Source organism: Eubalaena glacialis, chromosome X (genome assembly GCF_028564815.1).
Source record: "Eubalaena glacialis isolate mEubGla1 chromosome X, mEubGla1.1.hap2.+ XY, whole genome shotgun sequence".
Lineage (NCBI taxonomy): Eukaryota > Metazoa > Chordata > Mammalia > Artiodactyla > Balaenidae > Eubalaena > Eubalaena glacialis.
Window position 1 is genome coordinate 49,204,354 of NC_083736.1, and position 14,124 is coordinate 49,218,477.

The 14,124-nt window shown below is 39.8% G+C and overlaps 1 protein-coding gene across 4 annotated transcripts in view; it reads left to right on the plus strand.

The window, feature by feature from the left end:
• PFKFB1 (6-phosphofructo-2-kinase/fructose-2,6-biphosphatase 1) overlaps positions 1 to 14,124 on the plus strand; it is an 85,696-nt gene that overhangs the window by 3,195 nt on the left and 68,377 nt on the right. For 3 of the 4 annotated variants that reach the window (XM_061179483.1, XM_061179484.1, XM_061179487.1), the window contains exon 1: positions 1,215 to 1,311. The exons of the other annotated variant lie outside the window; for it this stretch is intronic. In XM_061179483.1, the coding sequence (XP_061035466.1) occupies positions 1,215 to 1,311 (97 nt within the window). Of the gene's footprint in view, positions 1 to 1,214; positions 1,312 to 14,124 lie in introns of those variants that run through there. 4 annotated transcript variants of the gene reach the window in all.

Consider the following 14,124-nt stretch of genomic DNA (forward strand, 5'->3'; position numbering starts at 1 on the left):
GCAAAAGAATGAAGTAAGAGCACACTTGGACGTCTTCCAGGTAAGCTATGCTGTTAGATGAGTACTACACATAAAAGCTTCAAAACAACCAGGGGGATGGGGGAGGGTAAAGCAGAGACATCTGGGTAGGATGGCTCTGGCCTATGGACTTGTCCTACTTTGAGGCCATTGCTCCCAACTCACCACACTCTGCCTGCTGCAGCCTCCCCCCTAAGCCTCCATCCCCATGACTTGGCATGAAGAACTTTAGTCTGGTTCTGGGTCAGATCACAGTGCCTTTCTCCCTAGGGGACCCGATGGCAGTTGGCAGTCATGTGAACAGTGCTTATCATCTCTCCCCCTAGCAATGGCTGCATTCACTTCTCTTCCCAAGGTGTCCGATTTACTCTGATTTATTTAGCTTTGGCTGGAGAGAGCATAAAGATGATCAGATAGTGCCCATCTCTTCAAGAGTGTCCTGAGCAGCACATTTTAGGAGAGAGAGGCCCTTCGGTAGGAAAGGTAGCAGAATTCAGGGAAGACAAGGGTTGCAATGCCATTTGCGGGGGAGAGCATTGAGGCAGTAAACCTTCCACTTGCAGTTCAGACCTAGGATTGCTAGCTCAAAACATTGCGTTTTTCAGTAGGGACTTTGTGTTTGTGTGTTTGTACTTGGGAATCTTGCATTTCTGATGTGGATCTCTGTTTCTGGGTTGGAACTTGACATTCTACTTGGGCCTGTTTTTTATTTCGAAGTTATGAAAGCTGCTGAGATCTGCCTGCATCACCTTTGCCTCCCCATCCCACACAGGATATAAGCACATGATCTTCGGTCTTTTATTTGCATACTCTACTAGTCCTGTCTTCATTGGAGGGAAGTGACTGGCCAGACCTGGGCTGTCTTGCTGGCTGCCTTCCTTGCTGGGCTCCAACTTATCTCCTATGTACACAGCCCTTGGAGTTCAGAGGCCTCTGCTGACCTCTGTCCAACCTCTCCTCTGCACCCAAGCCCCCACTGGTACATACAGGAGCAGAGGCAGACAAGGCAGGCAATGACTAGGAGACAGGAGAGGGGCTGGAGACAGGCTGCTAGAGGGCTCAGAACCCCAGCACACCTCCCTGTCACAACTCTGTCCACCACCTGCTGTGACCACAGCAACAGAAGAGACAGCTAATAAGACAAAGTGAGGCCCGGTACCTTGTGGACAGTGGTGTCATTAGCTGCGACGCCTAAGATGTCTCGAGAGATGGGAGAACTCACCCAAACCAGATTGCAGAAGATCTGGATTCCACACAACGGTGGCAACAGCAGGCTGCAACGCAGGAGGGGCTGTAAGTGGGGTTTGCTTCCGTGGGCTTCAAGGTGGTGGTGGTAGAGTGGATGTAGAAGAGCAAAGGACATGCCCCCCAACCACCCCCTCCCCAACCTGAAAGTTGGAATAGATGAGCAGCTGGATGAAATAGCTGTAGGATAGATAACAAGAGGCTAATGTCAAAAAGGTAGAGAAAGAAAGACAGAAAGAGAGAGATGAAGACAGAGAAAGAATGAGGATTATATAAAGACCATCTTAATCAGAGGGATTTTTGACTAGTAATTTTTTCTTTCTTATCCAGAGCTTGTTTGGAATACTTCTTGTTTGAAATTTGACGTTTCTAGTTCAGTGTTAGCCTAAATGTTTTACTTTGGTGACTTCAGTGAAGTGTCTGAAAATTAGTACTGTCTGATAGTGCTTGGGTGAAATAAGGTGATGGTTCCGGGCATTGTTTCTCAGAGGACAGGTGCTGGGTACACAACAGTACCGTATCATTGGTCGGTTTTGCTCCTCCCCTTTCTCAGGCCTCTTCTAATAAGCCTCTGACTGGGTTGGGAAAGGCTGGGTGTCCTGTCTCCTTCATTGCCTTCTTGGCACATATGGACACTTTTGCTGCTCTGGGGATTTGAGGGAGAAAACATTCAGGGAAAGCCTGCTGGTGTAATGTTCACTTTGAAAATTTAAGAAAGAGCAGGTTCAAAGGGGAAGCAAACAAAACCTGTAAAATATATTTTTTAAGTAGAGTATACCATTTCCCATAGATAACAGGGTACAGTTGCAGATCAAGGTGCTGCCAGCCCAAGAATTTTGGCCTGAGGAGCCATAAGGTGTGCAGAGATAAGACAGCTGTGGAGTGTGGGACCCAGACATTTCAAGGACCAGCTGACCAAGCTTTTACTATGCTAACGCTAGAGGAGGTCCAGGCTCAGGGCTAGTGAGGGGAGGATCCAGGAAGATGTAGGATGTTAAATATACTATGTAGAATGGAGGGTGTGGATAGAGGGAGAGGGGTAAAAACCAACCTCCTGTTCTTCTTCCTCCTCCTCTCCCCCAGCAGTTTCAATCTCTCATCTGGTGATCTAGGAGCCTGGATGAGACTGAGAATTACACCCCACCCTCACTCACCAAGCCACTCTTTATCCTTTCTAAGGGGCTGTTGGGTTTAGCTGGCAAGCAGGCAAGCCACTCTCTGCATACCTGGGTCCTCCATTGTTAGGACCCTTATATTCCTGGGAACTCTGTCTTTCAGGTTGGAGAAATAATAGATATAAATCACCTATTATAGTGTTTGTCATATAGAGGGTGCAAAATAAATATGTGCTCACTTTATTTCTGAGCCCGTCTTTCCTCAGCTGTAAGACAGAATTAATACCTACTTCCCCATGTTGTTGAGGTGATTCAGTGATTCAGACTGCCTAGCTTTGGGTCCCAGCTCTGCCACCTCCTGCCTCTGTGACCTTGGACAATTCTCTTAACTTACCTGTCCTTCCATTTCCTCATCTGTCAAAAGAAGTTAGTAATAGTGTTGTTGTGAAGATTAGAGAGCTAAAGCATATAAAATGCTTAGAAGAATGTCCAGTGCATAGTAAATACTCAATAAATATTATTATTATTATTATTTAAACAAGAAGGAGGGTGTGTGGTCTTTTTGCCCATCATATCCCCAGCATCAAGCCCGAAGCCTGGCACATAGCAGATACTCAGTAAATGGTCGCTCTGTGCTACTTCCACTCTACCACTCACCATAGCCAAGCATGGGGCTCTGTGTATACAAGACAGTAACTCATTAGTGATTGACTGAATTATGTCAGACCGCAGATATAATAAACTTAGATAGCGCCCTGGGCAATGTCTGCCTCACCTCCCTTGCTGAGGAGGCCAGGCTATTTACCCCAGAAAGATCTGAATTACCTCCTGCTTGGAGCATCCTCTCTAGAAGACCTGCCCACCCCCACAGTGGGCAGTGGGGGAGGGGAGGCACACAATCACTTAATGAGGGTTTTGAGGATTAAATGCATTAACGTGTGTAAAGTGCTTGAACAGCTGTGTATATTCATCTGTGACTTGGATTTTTGCATTCAGTGTTATGTTTTTTTGTGCCATGTATAATATTGTTGCATGCAGTTGTAGTTTGTTTATTCTCCTTGCTGTGTAATATTACATTTTGTGAATATCCCATGATTTACTTATCCATCTTACTATTGATGTACCTTTAGGTAGTTTCGTTTTGGGTTATGAACAATTATGCAATGAGGATTTTTGTCCCCATAAATTTTGGAATCAGTTTTTCAAGTTACACACACACACACAACTTTTGGGATTTTGATTGGAATTACAGTCAATTTGTATATCAATTTAAGGAGAATTAACATTTCGTGATATCCAGTCTTCTGTAAACATGGTGTGCCTCTCTATTTAGACTTTTTTGATGTTATTTGAGTGAAGTTTTATAAGTTAAAAGGGCTTATACATCATTATAAAACTTTTTTTGCTTACTTTTGTTGCTATTGTATACCTTTTTAGAAAATTACATTTTATACCAATTTATTGCTAATGAGTACAAATATAATTGTGGGGTTTTTGTATATTGCATTTGCGACTAGCAAACCTGATAAACTTTCTTATTATTTTTGATAATTTATATGTAAATGACAGTTTTCTTTTTCCCTTCAAATCCTTATTTTTTTTAAATCTCTTTTTCTTATATTACTGCACTGCTAGGACCTCCTACCTTCGATACATGCACACCAACGTTGAATAGAAATGTTAGTATTGTGCATGTTTATGTTGAACCTAATTTTAAAGGTAATGCTTTTAAAGTTTCACCATTAAGTTTGTTATAATTTTTTTTTGTAGATACCATTAACAGGTTAAGAAAGTTCCAGTTTGTTCTTAGTTTGCCAATAGGATTTTTTTTCTCCTATCTACTTTATTTACTATTATTATTATCCAATAATAATTATTTAACAAAAGATTTACCTTCTTAGCAATTTTTAATGTGTACAATATTATTAACTATAGGCACTATGCTGTACAGTAGATTTCTAAGATGTATTTTTCTTGCATAACCAAAACTTTGTACCATTTGACTAATACCTTCTCATTTCCCCTGCCCCATCCCAGCCCCTAGCAACCACCATTCTATTTTTTGCTTTTATGAGTTTGACATTTTTAGATCCTTCACATATGTGGTATCAAGCAGTATTTGTCATTCTGTTCTTGGTTTATATCACTTAGTATGATATTCTCCAGTTTCATCCATGGTGTTGAAAATGGCAGGATTTCTTTCTTTTTAAGGCCTGAATAATATTCCATTACATATATGCATGTATATGTACATTTTCTTTATCCATTCATTCACCAGTGGGCACTTAGGTTACTTCCATATCTTGACCATTGTGAATAATGCTGCGGTGAATATGAGAGTGTAGGTATCTCTTTGAGATCCTGATTTCAATTTCTTTGGATATATACCCAGAAGGGAGATTGCTGGATCACATAGTAGTTCTCTTTTTAACATTTGGAGGATTCACCATACTGCTTTCCATAGCAACACTGATTAACATTCCCACCAACAATGTATGAGGTTTCCCTTTATTTCCACATCCTTGTCAACAGTTGTATTTCATTTTTTTAGGATAGCCATCCTAACTAGTGTAAGATGATATCTCACTGTGGTTTTGATTTGCATTTCCTTGATAATTGATGATGTTGAGCATCTTTTCATATACCTGTTGTCCATCTGTATGTCTTCCTTATAGATAGAAGAAATATCTATTCAGGCTCTTGCCCATTTTTAAAGTAGGTATTTGGTTTTTGGCTGTTGGGTTGTAGTAGTTCCCTATATATTTTGGATATTAACTCTTTATCAGATATAAGGTTTGCAAACATTTTCTACCATTCCACAGGTTGGCTTTCATTTTGTTGTTTCCTCTGCTATACAGAAGTTTTTAATTTGATGTAGTCCTACTTATCTATTAGGATTTTTTAAAGATGAGTAGATGTTGAATTTTATAAACATGTTTTCTGTGTCCACTGAGATGACAGGTTGATTTTCTATTTTAATCTGTTAATGTGAATTGCATTAGAGATTTTTCTTGTTTGGAACTTATCTTGCAATCCTAGGATAAATAAAAACTGCTGGATTTAGTTCATTAATATTTTGTTCAGGAATTTGGCATTTTGTTTATGAATGAGAGTGACCTGTACATTTTCCATTCTCATAGTTCCAGTTCCCTGTTTGACTTTTGTGTCATAAAATGAAGTGGAAATTATTTCCTTTCATTCTATTTTCTCACAGAGTTTGTCCAAGGAACTATTTTTTCTTTAAATATTTAGCACAACTTCCAGGTAAAAACATCCGGGCTTGGTGTCTTCTTTGTAAGAAAAATTTTAATGGATACAGCCTTTTAAATAGCTATAGAATCATTATAGTTTGTTATTTCTTCTTGTCAGTGTTGTTAAATTATGGTTTTCTAGGAATTTTTCTATTTCATGTCATTTTTCAAATTTATTTGCATAAACTTCTTATCTCCATATTTTAAAAAATCTCTGTTGCATTTGCAATTATATCCTCTTATCCTTGTTTATTTGTACCTTCTCTTTGTTCCTCTTGATCAATCTTGCCAAAAGTTTGTCACTTTTATAAGTTTTTTAAAATAGTCAACTTTTGGCGCTCTGATTCTTTCTGTGATGTCCTTTGTTTTTTATTTAGCTATTTTCCTTATCATTATTCTTTTCTTTTCACTTTACTTGGATTTATTCTGTTGTTCTTTTTTTAATTTCTGGAGTTGGATGCACAGCTTATTAATTTTCAGACTTTCTTCCTTTTGAATATAAGCATCTGATTCTATAATTGGCCTACTAAACAGGGCTGATATTCCACAGATGCACAATTGTATGGACATATGAATTTTAAAAATATTTCCAGACCATTTGGTAAATAGGCACTGCTCCAGGCTTTCTTAGTTTCTCCATCACTTACCCAGTTGCCCTGGCCACTTCAGTCCCTTTCCCAGGACTGCTAAGACCTACAGATTATCATCTAGCAACTAAAGGGTTAATGCCTGACACAGAAGGAGGTCTCTACCAATTGGTGCCAAGCCCTTGGGCCAGCTTCTGTTTTGACAGATCAGTGCCCTTGCCATTTCCAGTTTAATTCCATTCTCCTTAGAGAACAAACTTTGTATGATTTCAATTGTTTGAAATCTATCGAGATTTGCTTTATGGACCAACGTGTGATAATTTTTGGTAAAAATTCCATGAGAACTTGAAAAAATGCACATTTTACAACTGGGTTCAGAGTACTATATACTTCAATTAAGTCATGTTTGTTAATCTGGCTCAAATGCTCTATATTCTTCCAGGATGTTGTCTGCTTGTTGATATGGAAAATTTGTTAATGTCTCCTTGTAACTCTGTCAATTTTGAAGCTTTGTAAATAGTTCCAAATTTAGAATTGCTACATATTTCTGGTATATTGAATATTTATCAATGTGTAAGGAAATTCTTTCTGGTAATCTAGTATCATTGGCATTTTGTCCTACAATTTTTTCCTGATATTAATATATATGTATATATATTTGCTTTATTTAGCTTTATATTTGCCTGGTATATCTTTCTTACACTTTTTTTTTTTAAGCATCTTTATTGAAGTATAATTGCTTTACAATGGTGTGTTAGCTTCTGCTTTATAACAAAGTGAATCAGTTATACATATACATATGTTCCCATATCTCTTCCCTCTTGCATCTCCCTCCCTCCCACCCTCCCTATCCCACCCCTCTAGGTGGTCACAAAGCACCGAGCTGATCTCCCTGTGCTATGCGGCTGCTTCCCACTAGCTATCTATTTTACATTTGGTAGTGTATATATGTCCATGACACTCTCTCACCCTGTCACATCTCACCCCTCCCCCTCCCCATATCCTCAAGTCCATTCTCTAGTAGGTCTGTGTCTTTATTCCCATCTTGCCACTAGGTTCTTCATGACCTCTTTTTTTTTTTTTCCTTAGATTCCATATATATGTGTTAGCATACTGTATTTCTTTTTCTCTTTCTGACTTACTTCACTCTGTATGACAGACTCTAACTCCATCCACCTCATTACAAACACCTCCATTTCATTTCTTTTTATGGCTGAGTAATATTCCATTGTATATATGTGCCACATCTTCTTTATCCATTCATCCGATGATGGACACCTAGGTTGCTTCCATGTCCTGGCTATTGTAAACAGAGCTGCAATGAATATTTTGGTACATGACTCTTTCTGAATTATGGTTTTCTCAGGGTATATGCCCACTAGTGGGATTGCAGGGTCGTATGGTAGTTCTATTTTTAGTTTTTTAAGGAACCTCCATACTGTTCTCCATAGTGGCTGTATCAATTTACATTCCCACCAACAGTGCAAGAGTGTTCCCTTTTCTCCACACCCTCTCCAGCATTTATTGTTTCTAGATTTTTTGATGATGGCCATTCTGACCGGTGTGAGATGATACCTCATTGTAGTTTTGATTTGCATTTCTCTAATGATTAATGATGTTGAGCATTCTTTCATGTGTCTGTTGGCAATCTGTATATCTTCTTTGGAGAAATGTCTATTTAGGTCTTCTGCCCATTTTTGGATTGGGTTGTTCGTTTTTTTGTTATTGAGCTGCATGAGCTGCTTGTATGTTTTGGAGATTAATCCTTTGTCAGTTGCTTCATTTGCAAATATTTTCTCCCATTCTGAGGGTTGTCTTTTGGTCTTGTTTATGGTTTCCTTTGCTGTGCAAAAGCTTTTAAGTTTCATTAGGTTCCATTTGTTTATTTGTGTTTTTATTTCCATTTCTCTAGGACCTGGGTCAAAAAGGATCTTGCTGTGATTTATGTCATAGAGTGTTCTGCCTATGTTTTCCTCTAAGAGTTTGATAGTGTCTGGCCTTACACTTAGGTCTTTAATCCATTTTGAGTTTATTTTTGTGTATGGTGTCAGGGAGTGTTCTAATTTCATACTTTTACATGTACCTGTCCAATTTTCCCAGCACCACTTATTGAAGAGACTGTCTTTTCTCCACTGTATATGCTTGCCTCCTTTATCAAAGATAAGGTGACCATATGTGCGTGGGTTTATCTCTGGGCTTTCTATCCTGTTCCATTGATCTATATTTCTGTTTTTGTGCCAGTACCAAACTGTCTTGATTACTGTAGCTTTGTAATATAGTCTGAAGTCAGGGAGCCTGATTCCTCCAGCTCCATTTTTCGTTCTCAAGAGTGCTTTGGCTATTCGGGGTCTTTTGTGTTTCCATACAAATTGTGAAATTTTTTGTTCTAGTTCTGTGAAAAATGCCATTGGTAGTCTGATAGGGATTGCATTGAATCTGTAGATTGCTTTGGGTAGCAGAGTGATTTTCACAATGTTGATTCTTCCAATCCAAGAACATGGTATATCTCTCCATCTATTTGTATCATCTTTAATTTCTTTCATCAGTGTCCTATAATTTTCTGCATACAGGTCTTTTGTCTCCTTAGGTAGGTTTATTCCTAGATATTTTATTCATTTTGTTGCAATGGTAAACGGGAGTGTTTTCTTAATTTCACTTTCAGATTTTTCATCATTAGTATATAGGAATGCAAGAGATTTCTGTGCATTAATTTTGTATCCTGCTACTTTACCAAATTCATTGATTAGCTCTAGTAGTTTTCTGGTAGCATCTTTAGGATTCTCTATGTATAGTATCATGTCATCTGCAAACAGTGACAGCTTTACTTCTTCTTTTCCAATTTGGATTCCTTTTATTTCTTTTTCTTCTCTGATTGCTGTGGCTAACACTTCCAAAACTATGTTGAATAATAGTGGTGAGAGTGGGCGACCTTGTCTTGTTCCTGATCTTAGTGGAAATGGTTTCAGTTTTTCACCATTGAGGACAATGTTGGCTGTGGGTTTGTCATATATGGCCTTTATTATGTTGAGGAAAGTTCCCTCTATGCCTACTTTCTGCAGGACTTTTGTCATAAATGGGTGTTGAATTTTGTCGAAAGCTTTCTCTGCATCTATTGAGATGATCATATGGTTTTTCTCCTTCAATTTGTTAATATGATGTATCACGTTGATTGATTTGCGTATATTGAAGAATCCTTGCATTCCTGGAATAAACCCCACTTGATCATGGTGTATAATCCTTTTAATGTGCTGTTGGATTCTGTTTGCTAGTATTTTGTTGAGGATTTTTGCATCTATGTTCATCAGTGATATTGGCCTGTAATTTTCTTTCTTTGTGACATCTTTGTCTGGTTTTGGTATCAGGGTGATGGTGGCCTCGTAGAATGAGTTGGGGAGTGTTCCTCCCTCTGCAATATTTTGGAAGAGTTTGAGAAGGATAGGTGTTAGCTCTTCTCTAAATGTTTGATAGAATTCGCCTGTGAAGCCGTCTGGTCCTGGGCTTTTGTGTGTTGGAAGATTTTTAATCACAGTTTCAATTTCAGTGCTTGTGATTGGTCTGTTCATATTTTCTATTTCTTCCTGGTTCAGTCTTGGCAGGTTGTGCATTTCTAAGAATCTGTCCATTTCTTCCAGGTTGTCCATTTTATTGGCATAGAGTTGCTTGTAGTAATCTCTCATGATCGTTTGTATTTCTGCAGTGTCAGTGGTTACTTCTCCTTTTTCATTTCTAATTCTATTAATTTGAGTCTTCTCCCTTTTTCTCTTGATGAGTCTGGCTAATGGTTTATCAATTTTGTTTATCTTCTCAAAGAACCAGCTTTTAGTTTCATTGATTTTTGCTATTGTTTCCTTCATTTCTTTTTCATTTATTTCTGATCTGATCTTTATGATTTCTTTCCTTCTGCTAGCTTTGGGGTTTTTTTGTTCGTCTTTCTCTAATTGCTTTAGGTGCAAGGTTAGGTTGTTTATTCAAGATGCTTCCTGTTTCTTGATGTAGGCTTGTATTGCTATAAACTTCCCTCTTAGAACTGCTTTTGCTGCATCCCATAGGTTTTGGATCGTCGTGTCTCCATTGTCATTTGTTTCTAGGTATTTTTTGATTTCCCCTTTGATTTCTTCAGTGATCACTTCGTTATTAAGTAGTGTATTGTGTAGCCTCCATGTGTTTGTATTTTTTACAGATCTTTTCCTGTAATTGATATCTAGTCTCATAGCGTTGTGGTCGGAAAAGATACTTGATACGATTTCAATTTTTTTAAATTTACCAAGGCTTGATTTGTGACCCAAGATATGATCTATCCTGGAGAATGTTCCATGAGCACTTGAGAAAAATGTGTATTCTTTTGTTTTTGGGTGGAATGTCCTATAAATATCAATTAAGTCCATCTTGTTTAATGTATCATTTAAAGCTTGTGTTTCCTTATTTATTTTCATTTTGGATGATCTGTCCATTGGTGAAAGTGGGGTGTTAAAGTCCCCTACTATGATTGTGTTACTGTCGATTTCCCCTTTTATGGCTGTTAGTATTTGCCTTATGTATTGAGGTGCTCCTATGTTGGGTGCATAAATATTTCCAATTGTTATATCTTCTTCTTGGATCAATCCCTTGATCATTATATAGTGTCCTTCTTTGTCTCTTGTAATAGTCTTTATTTTAAAGTCTATTTTGTCTGATATGAGAATTGCTACTCCAGCTTTCTTTAGATTTCCATTTGCATGGAATATCTTTTTCCATCCCCTCACTTTCAGTCTGTATGTGTCTCTAGGTCTGAAGTGGGTCTCTTGTAGACAGCATATATATGGGTCTTGTTTTTGTATCCATTCAGCCAGTCTGTGTCTTTTGGTGGGAGCATTTAATCCATTTACATTTAAGGTAATTATCGATACGTATGTTCCTATTCCCAGTTTCTTAAATGTTTTGGGTTTGTTATTGTAGGTGTTTTCCTTCTCTTGTGTTTCTTGCCTAGAGAAGTTCCTTTAGCATTTGTTGTAAAGCTGGTTTGGTGGTGCTGAACTCTCTCAGCTTTTGCTTGTCTGTAAAGGTTTTAATTTCTCCATCAAATCTGAATGAGATCCTTGCTGGGTAGAGTAATCTTGGTTGTAGGTTTTTCTCCTTCATCACTTTAAGTATATCCTGCCACTCCCTTCTGGCTTGCAGAGTTTCTGCTGAAAGATCAGCTGTTAACCTTATGGGGATGCCCTTGTGTGTTATTTGTTGTTTTTCCCTTGCTGCTTTTAATATGTTTTCTTTATATTTAATTTTTGATAGTTTGATTAATATGTGTCTTGGTGTGTTTCTCCTTGGATTTATCCTGTATGGGACTCTCTGTGCTTCCAGGACTTGATTAACTATTTCCTTTCCCATATTAGGGAAGTTTTCAACTGTAATCTCTTCAAATATTTTCTCAGTCCCTTTCTTTTTCTCTTCTTCTTCTGGGACCCCTACAATTCGAATGTTGGTGCGTTTAATGTTGTCCCAGAGGTCTCTGAGAGTGTCCTCAGTTCTTTTCATTCTTTTTTCTTTATTCTGCTCTGCAGTAGTTATTTCCACCATTTTATCTTCCAGGTCACTTATCCGTTCTTCTGCCTCAGTTATTCTGCTATTGATCCCGTCTAGAGTATTTTTAATTTCATTTATTGTGCTTTTCATCATTGCTTGGTTCCTCTTTAGTTCTTCTACGTCCTTGTTAAATGTTTCTTGCATTTTGTCTATTCTATTTCCAAGACTTTGGATCATCCTTACTATCATTATTCTGAATTCTTTTTCAGGTAGACTACCTATTTCCTCTTCATTTGTTAGGTCTGGTGTGTTTTGACCTTGCTCCTTCATCTGCTGTGTGTTTTTCTGTCTTCTCATTTTGCTTATCTTACTGTGTTTGGGGTCTCCTTTTCACAGGCTACAGGTTCGTAGTTCCCGTTGTTTTTGGTATCTGTCCCCAGTGGCTAAGGTTGGTTCAGTGGGTTGTGTAGGTTTCCTGGTGGAGGGAGCTAGTGCCTGTGTTCTGGTGGATGAGGCTGGATGTTGTCTTTCTGGTGGGCTCGTCCACGTCTGGTGGTGTGTTTTGGGGTGTCTGTGGCCTTATTATGATTTTAGGCAGCCTCTCTGCTAATGGATGGGGCTGTGTTCCTGTCTTGCTAGTTGTTTGGCATAGGGTGTCCAGCACTGTAGCTTGCTGGTCGTTGAGTGAAGCTGGGTCTTGATGTTGAGATGGAGATCTGTGAGAGATTTTCGCCGTTTGGTATTACGTGGAGCTGGGAGGTCTCTTGTGGACCAGTGTCCTGAAGTTGGCTCTCCCACCTCAGAGGCACAGCCCTGATGCCTGGCTGGAGCACCAAGAGCCTTTCATCCACACGGCTCAGAATAAAAGGGAGAAAAAATGGAAAGAAAGAGGATAAAATAAAATAAAATAAAGCAATTATAATAAAAAATAAGAAAAAAAATTATTAAGAATAAATTTATTAAGAAAAAATTTTTTTTTAATTTTTTAAGAATAGATTTATTAATTTTTTATACTAAAAATAAGAAAAAAATTATTAAGAAAAAATTTAGTAAGAAAAAAATTTTTAATTTTTTAAAATAAAAAATATGAAAAAACTTATTAAAAAATTTTTTTAAATTTTTTAAAAATAGAAAATAAGGAAAAAATTATTAAGAAAACATTTATTAGGGAAAAAAATTTTTTTTAAGTAAAAAAAAAAGAAAAAAACGGACGGACCTAACCCTAGGACTAACAGTGAGAGCAAAGCTATACAGACAAAATCTCACCCAGAAGCATACACATATACACTCACAAAAAAAGGAAAAGGGGAAAAGTTAATATATCCTGCTCCCAAAGTCCACCTCCTAAATTTGGGATGATTCGTTGTCTATTCAGGTATTCAACAGATGCAGGCACATGAAGTTGTTTGTGGAGCTTTAATCCGCTGCTTCTGAGGCTGCTGGGAGAGATTTCCCTTTCTCTTCTTTGTTCGTACAGCTCCCGGGGTTCAGCTTTGGATTTGGACCCGCCTCTGCATGTAGGTCGCCTAAGGGCGTCTGTTCCCCTCCCAGACAGAACGGGGTTAAAGGAGCAGCTGATTCGGGGGCTCTGGCTCAGTCAGGCCGGGGGGAGGGAGCGGTACGGAGGAGGCGGGGCGAGCCTGCGGTGGCAGAAGCTGGCGTGACGTTGCAGCAGCCTGAGGCGCGCCGTGCGCTCTCCCAGGGAAGTTGACCCCGGATCACGGGAGCCTGGCCGTGGCGGGCTGCACAGGCTCCCGGGAGGGGCGGTGTGGAGAATGACCTGTGCTCACCCACAGGCTTTTTGGTGGCGGCAGCAGCAGCCTTAGCGTCTCATGCCTGTCTCTAGGGTCCGCGCTGATAGCCGCGGCTCGCGCCCGTCTCTGGAGTTCGTTTAAGCGGCGCTCTGAATCCCCTCTCCTCGCGCGCCACGAAACAAAGAGGCAAGAAGAAGTCTCTTGCCTCTTCGGCAGCTGCAGACTTTTTCTCGGGCACCCTCCCGGCTAGTCGTGGTGCGCTAGCCCCTTCAGGCTGTGTTCATGAAGCCAACCCCAGTCCTCTCCCTGGGGTCCGACCGAAGCCCGAGCCTCAGCTCCCAGCCCCGCCCGCCCCGGCGGGTGAGCAGACAAGCCTCTCGGGCTGGTGAGTGCTGCTCGGCGCCGAGCCTCTGTGCGGGAATCTCTCCGTTTTTCCCTCTGCGTCCCTGTTGCTGTGGGATCCGCGCTGATAGCCGCGGCTCGCGCCCGTCTCTGGAGCTCGTTTAGGCGGCGCTCTGAATCCTCTCTCCTTGCGCGCCGCGAAACAAAGAGGCAAGAAAAAGTCTCTTGCCTCTTCGGCAGCTGCAGTCTTTTTCCCGGACTCCCTCCCGGCTAGCACCGAAGCCCGAGCCCCAGCTCCCAGCCCCCGCCCGCC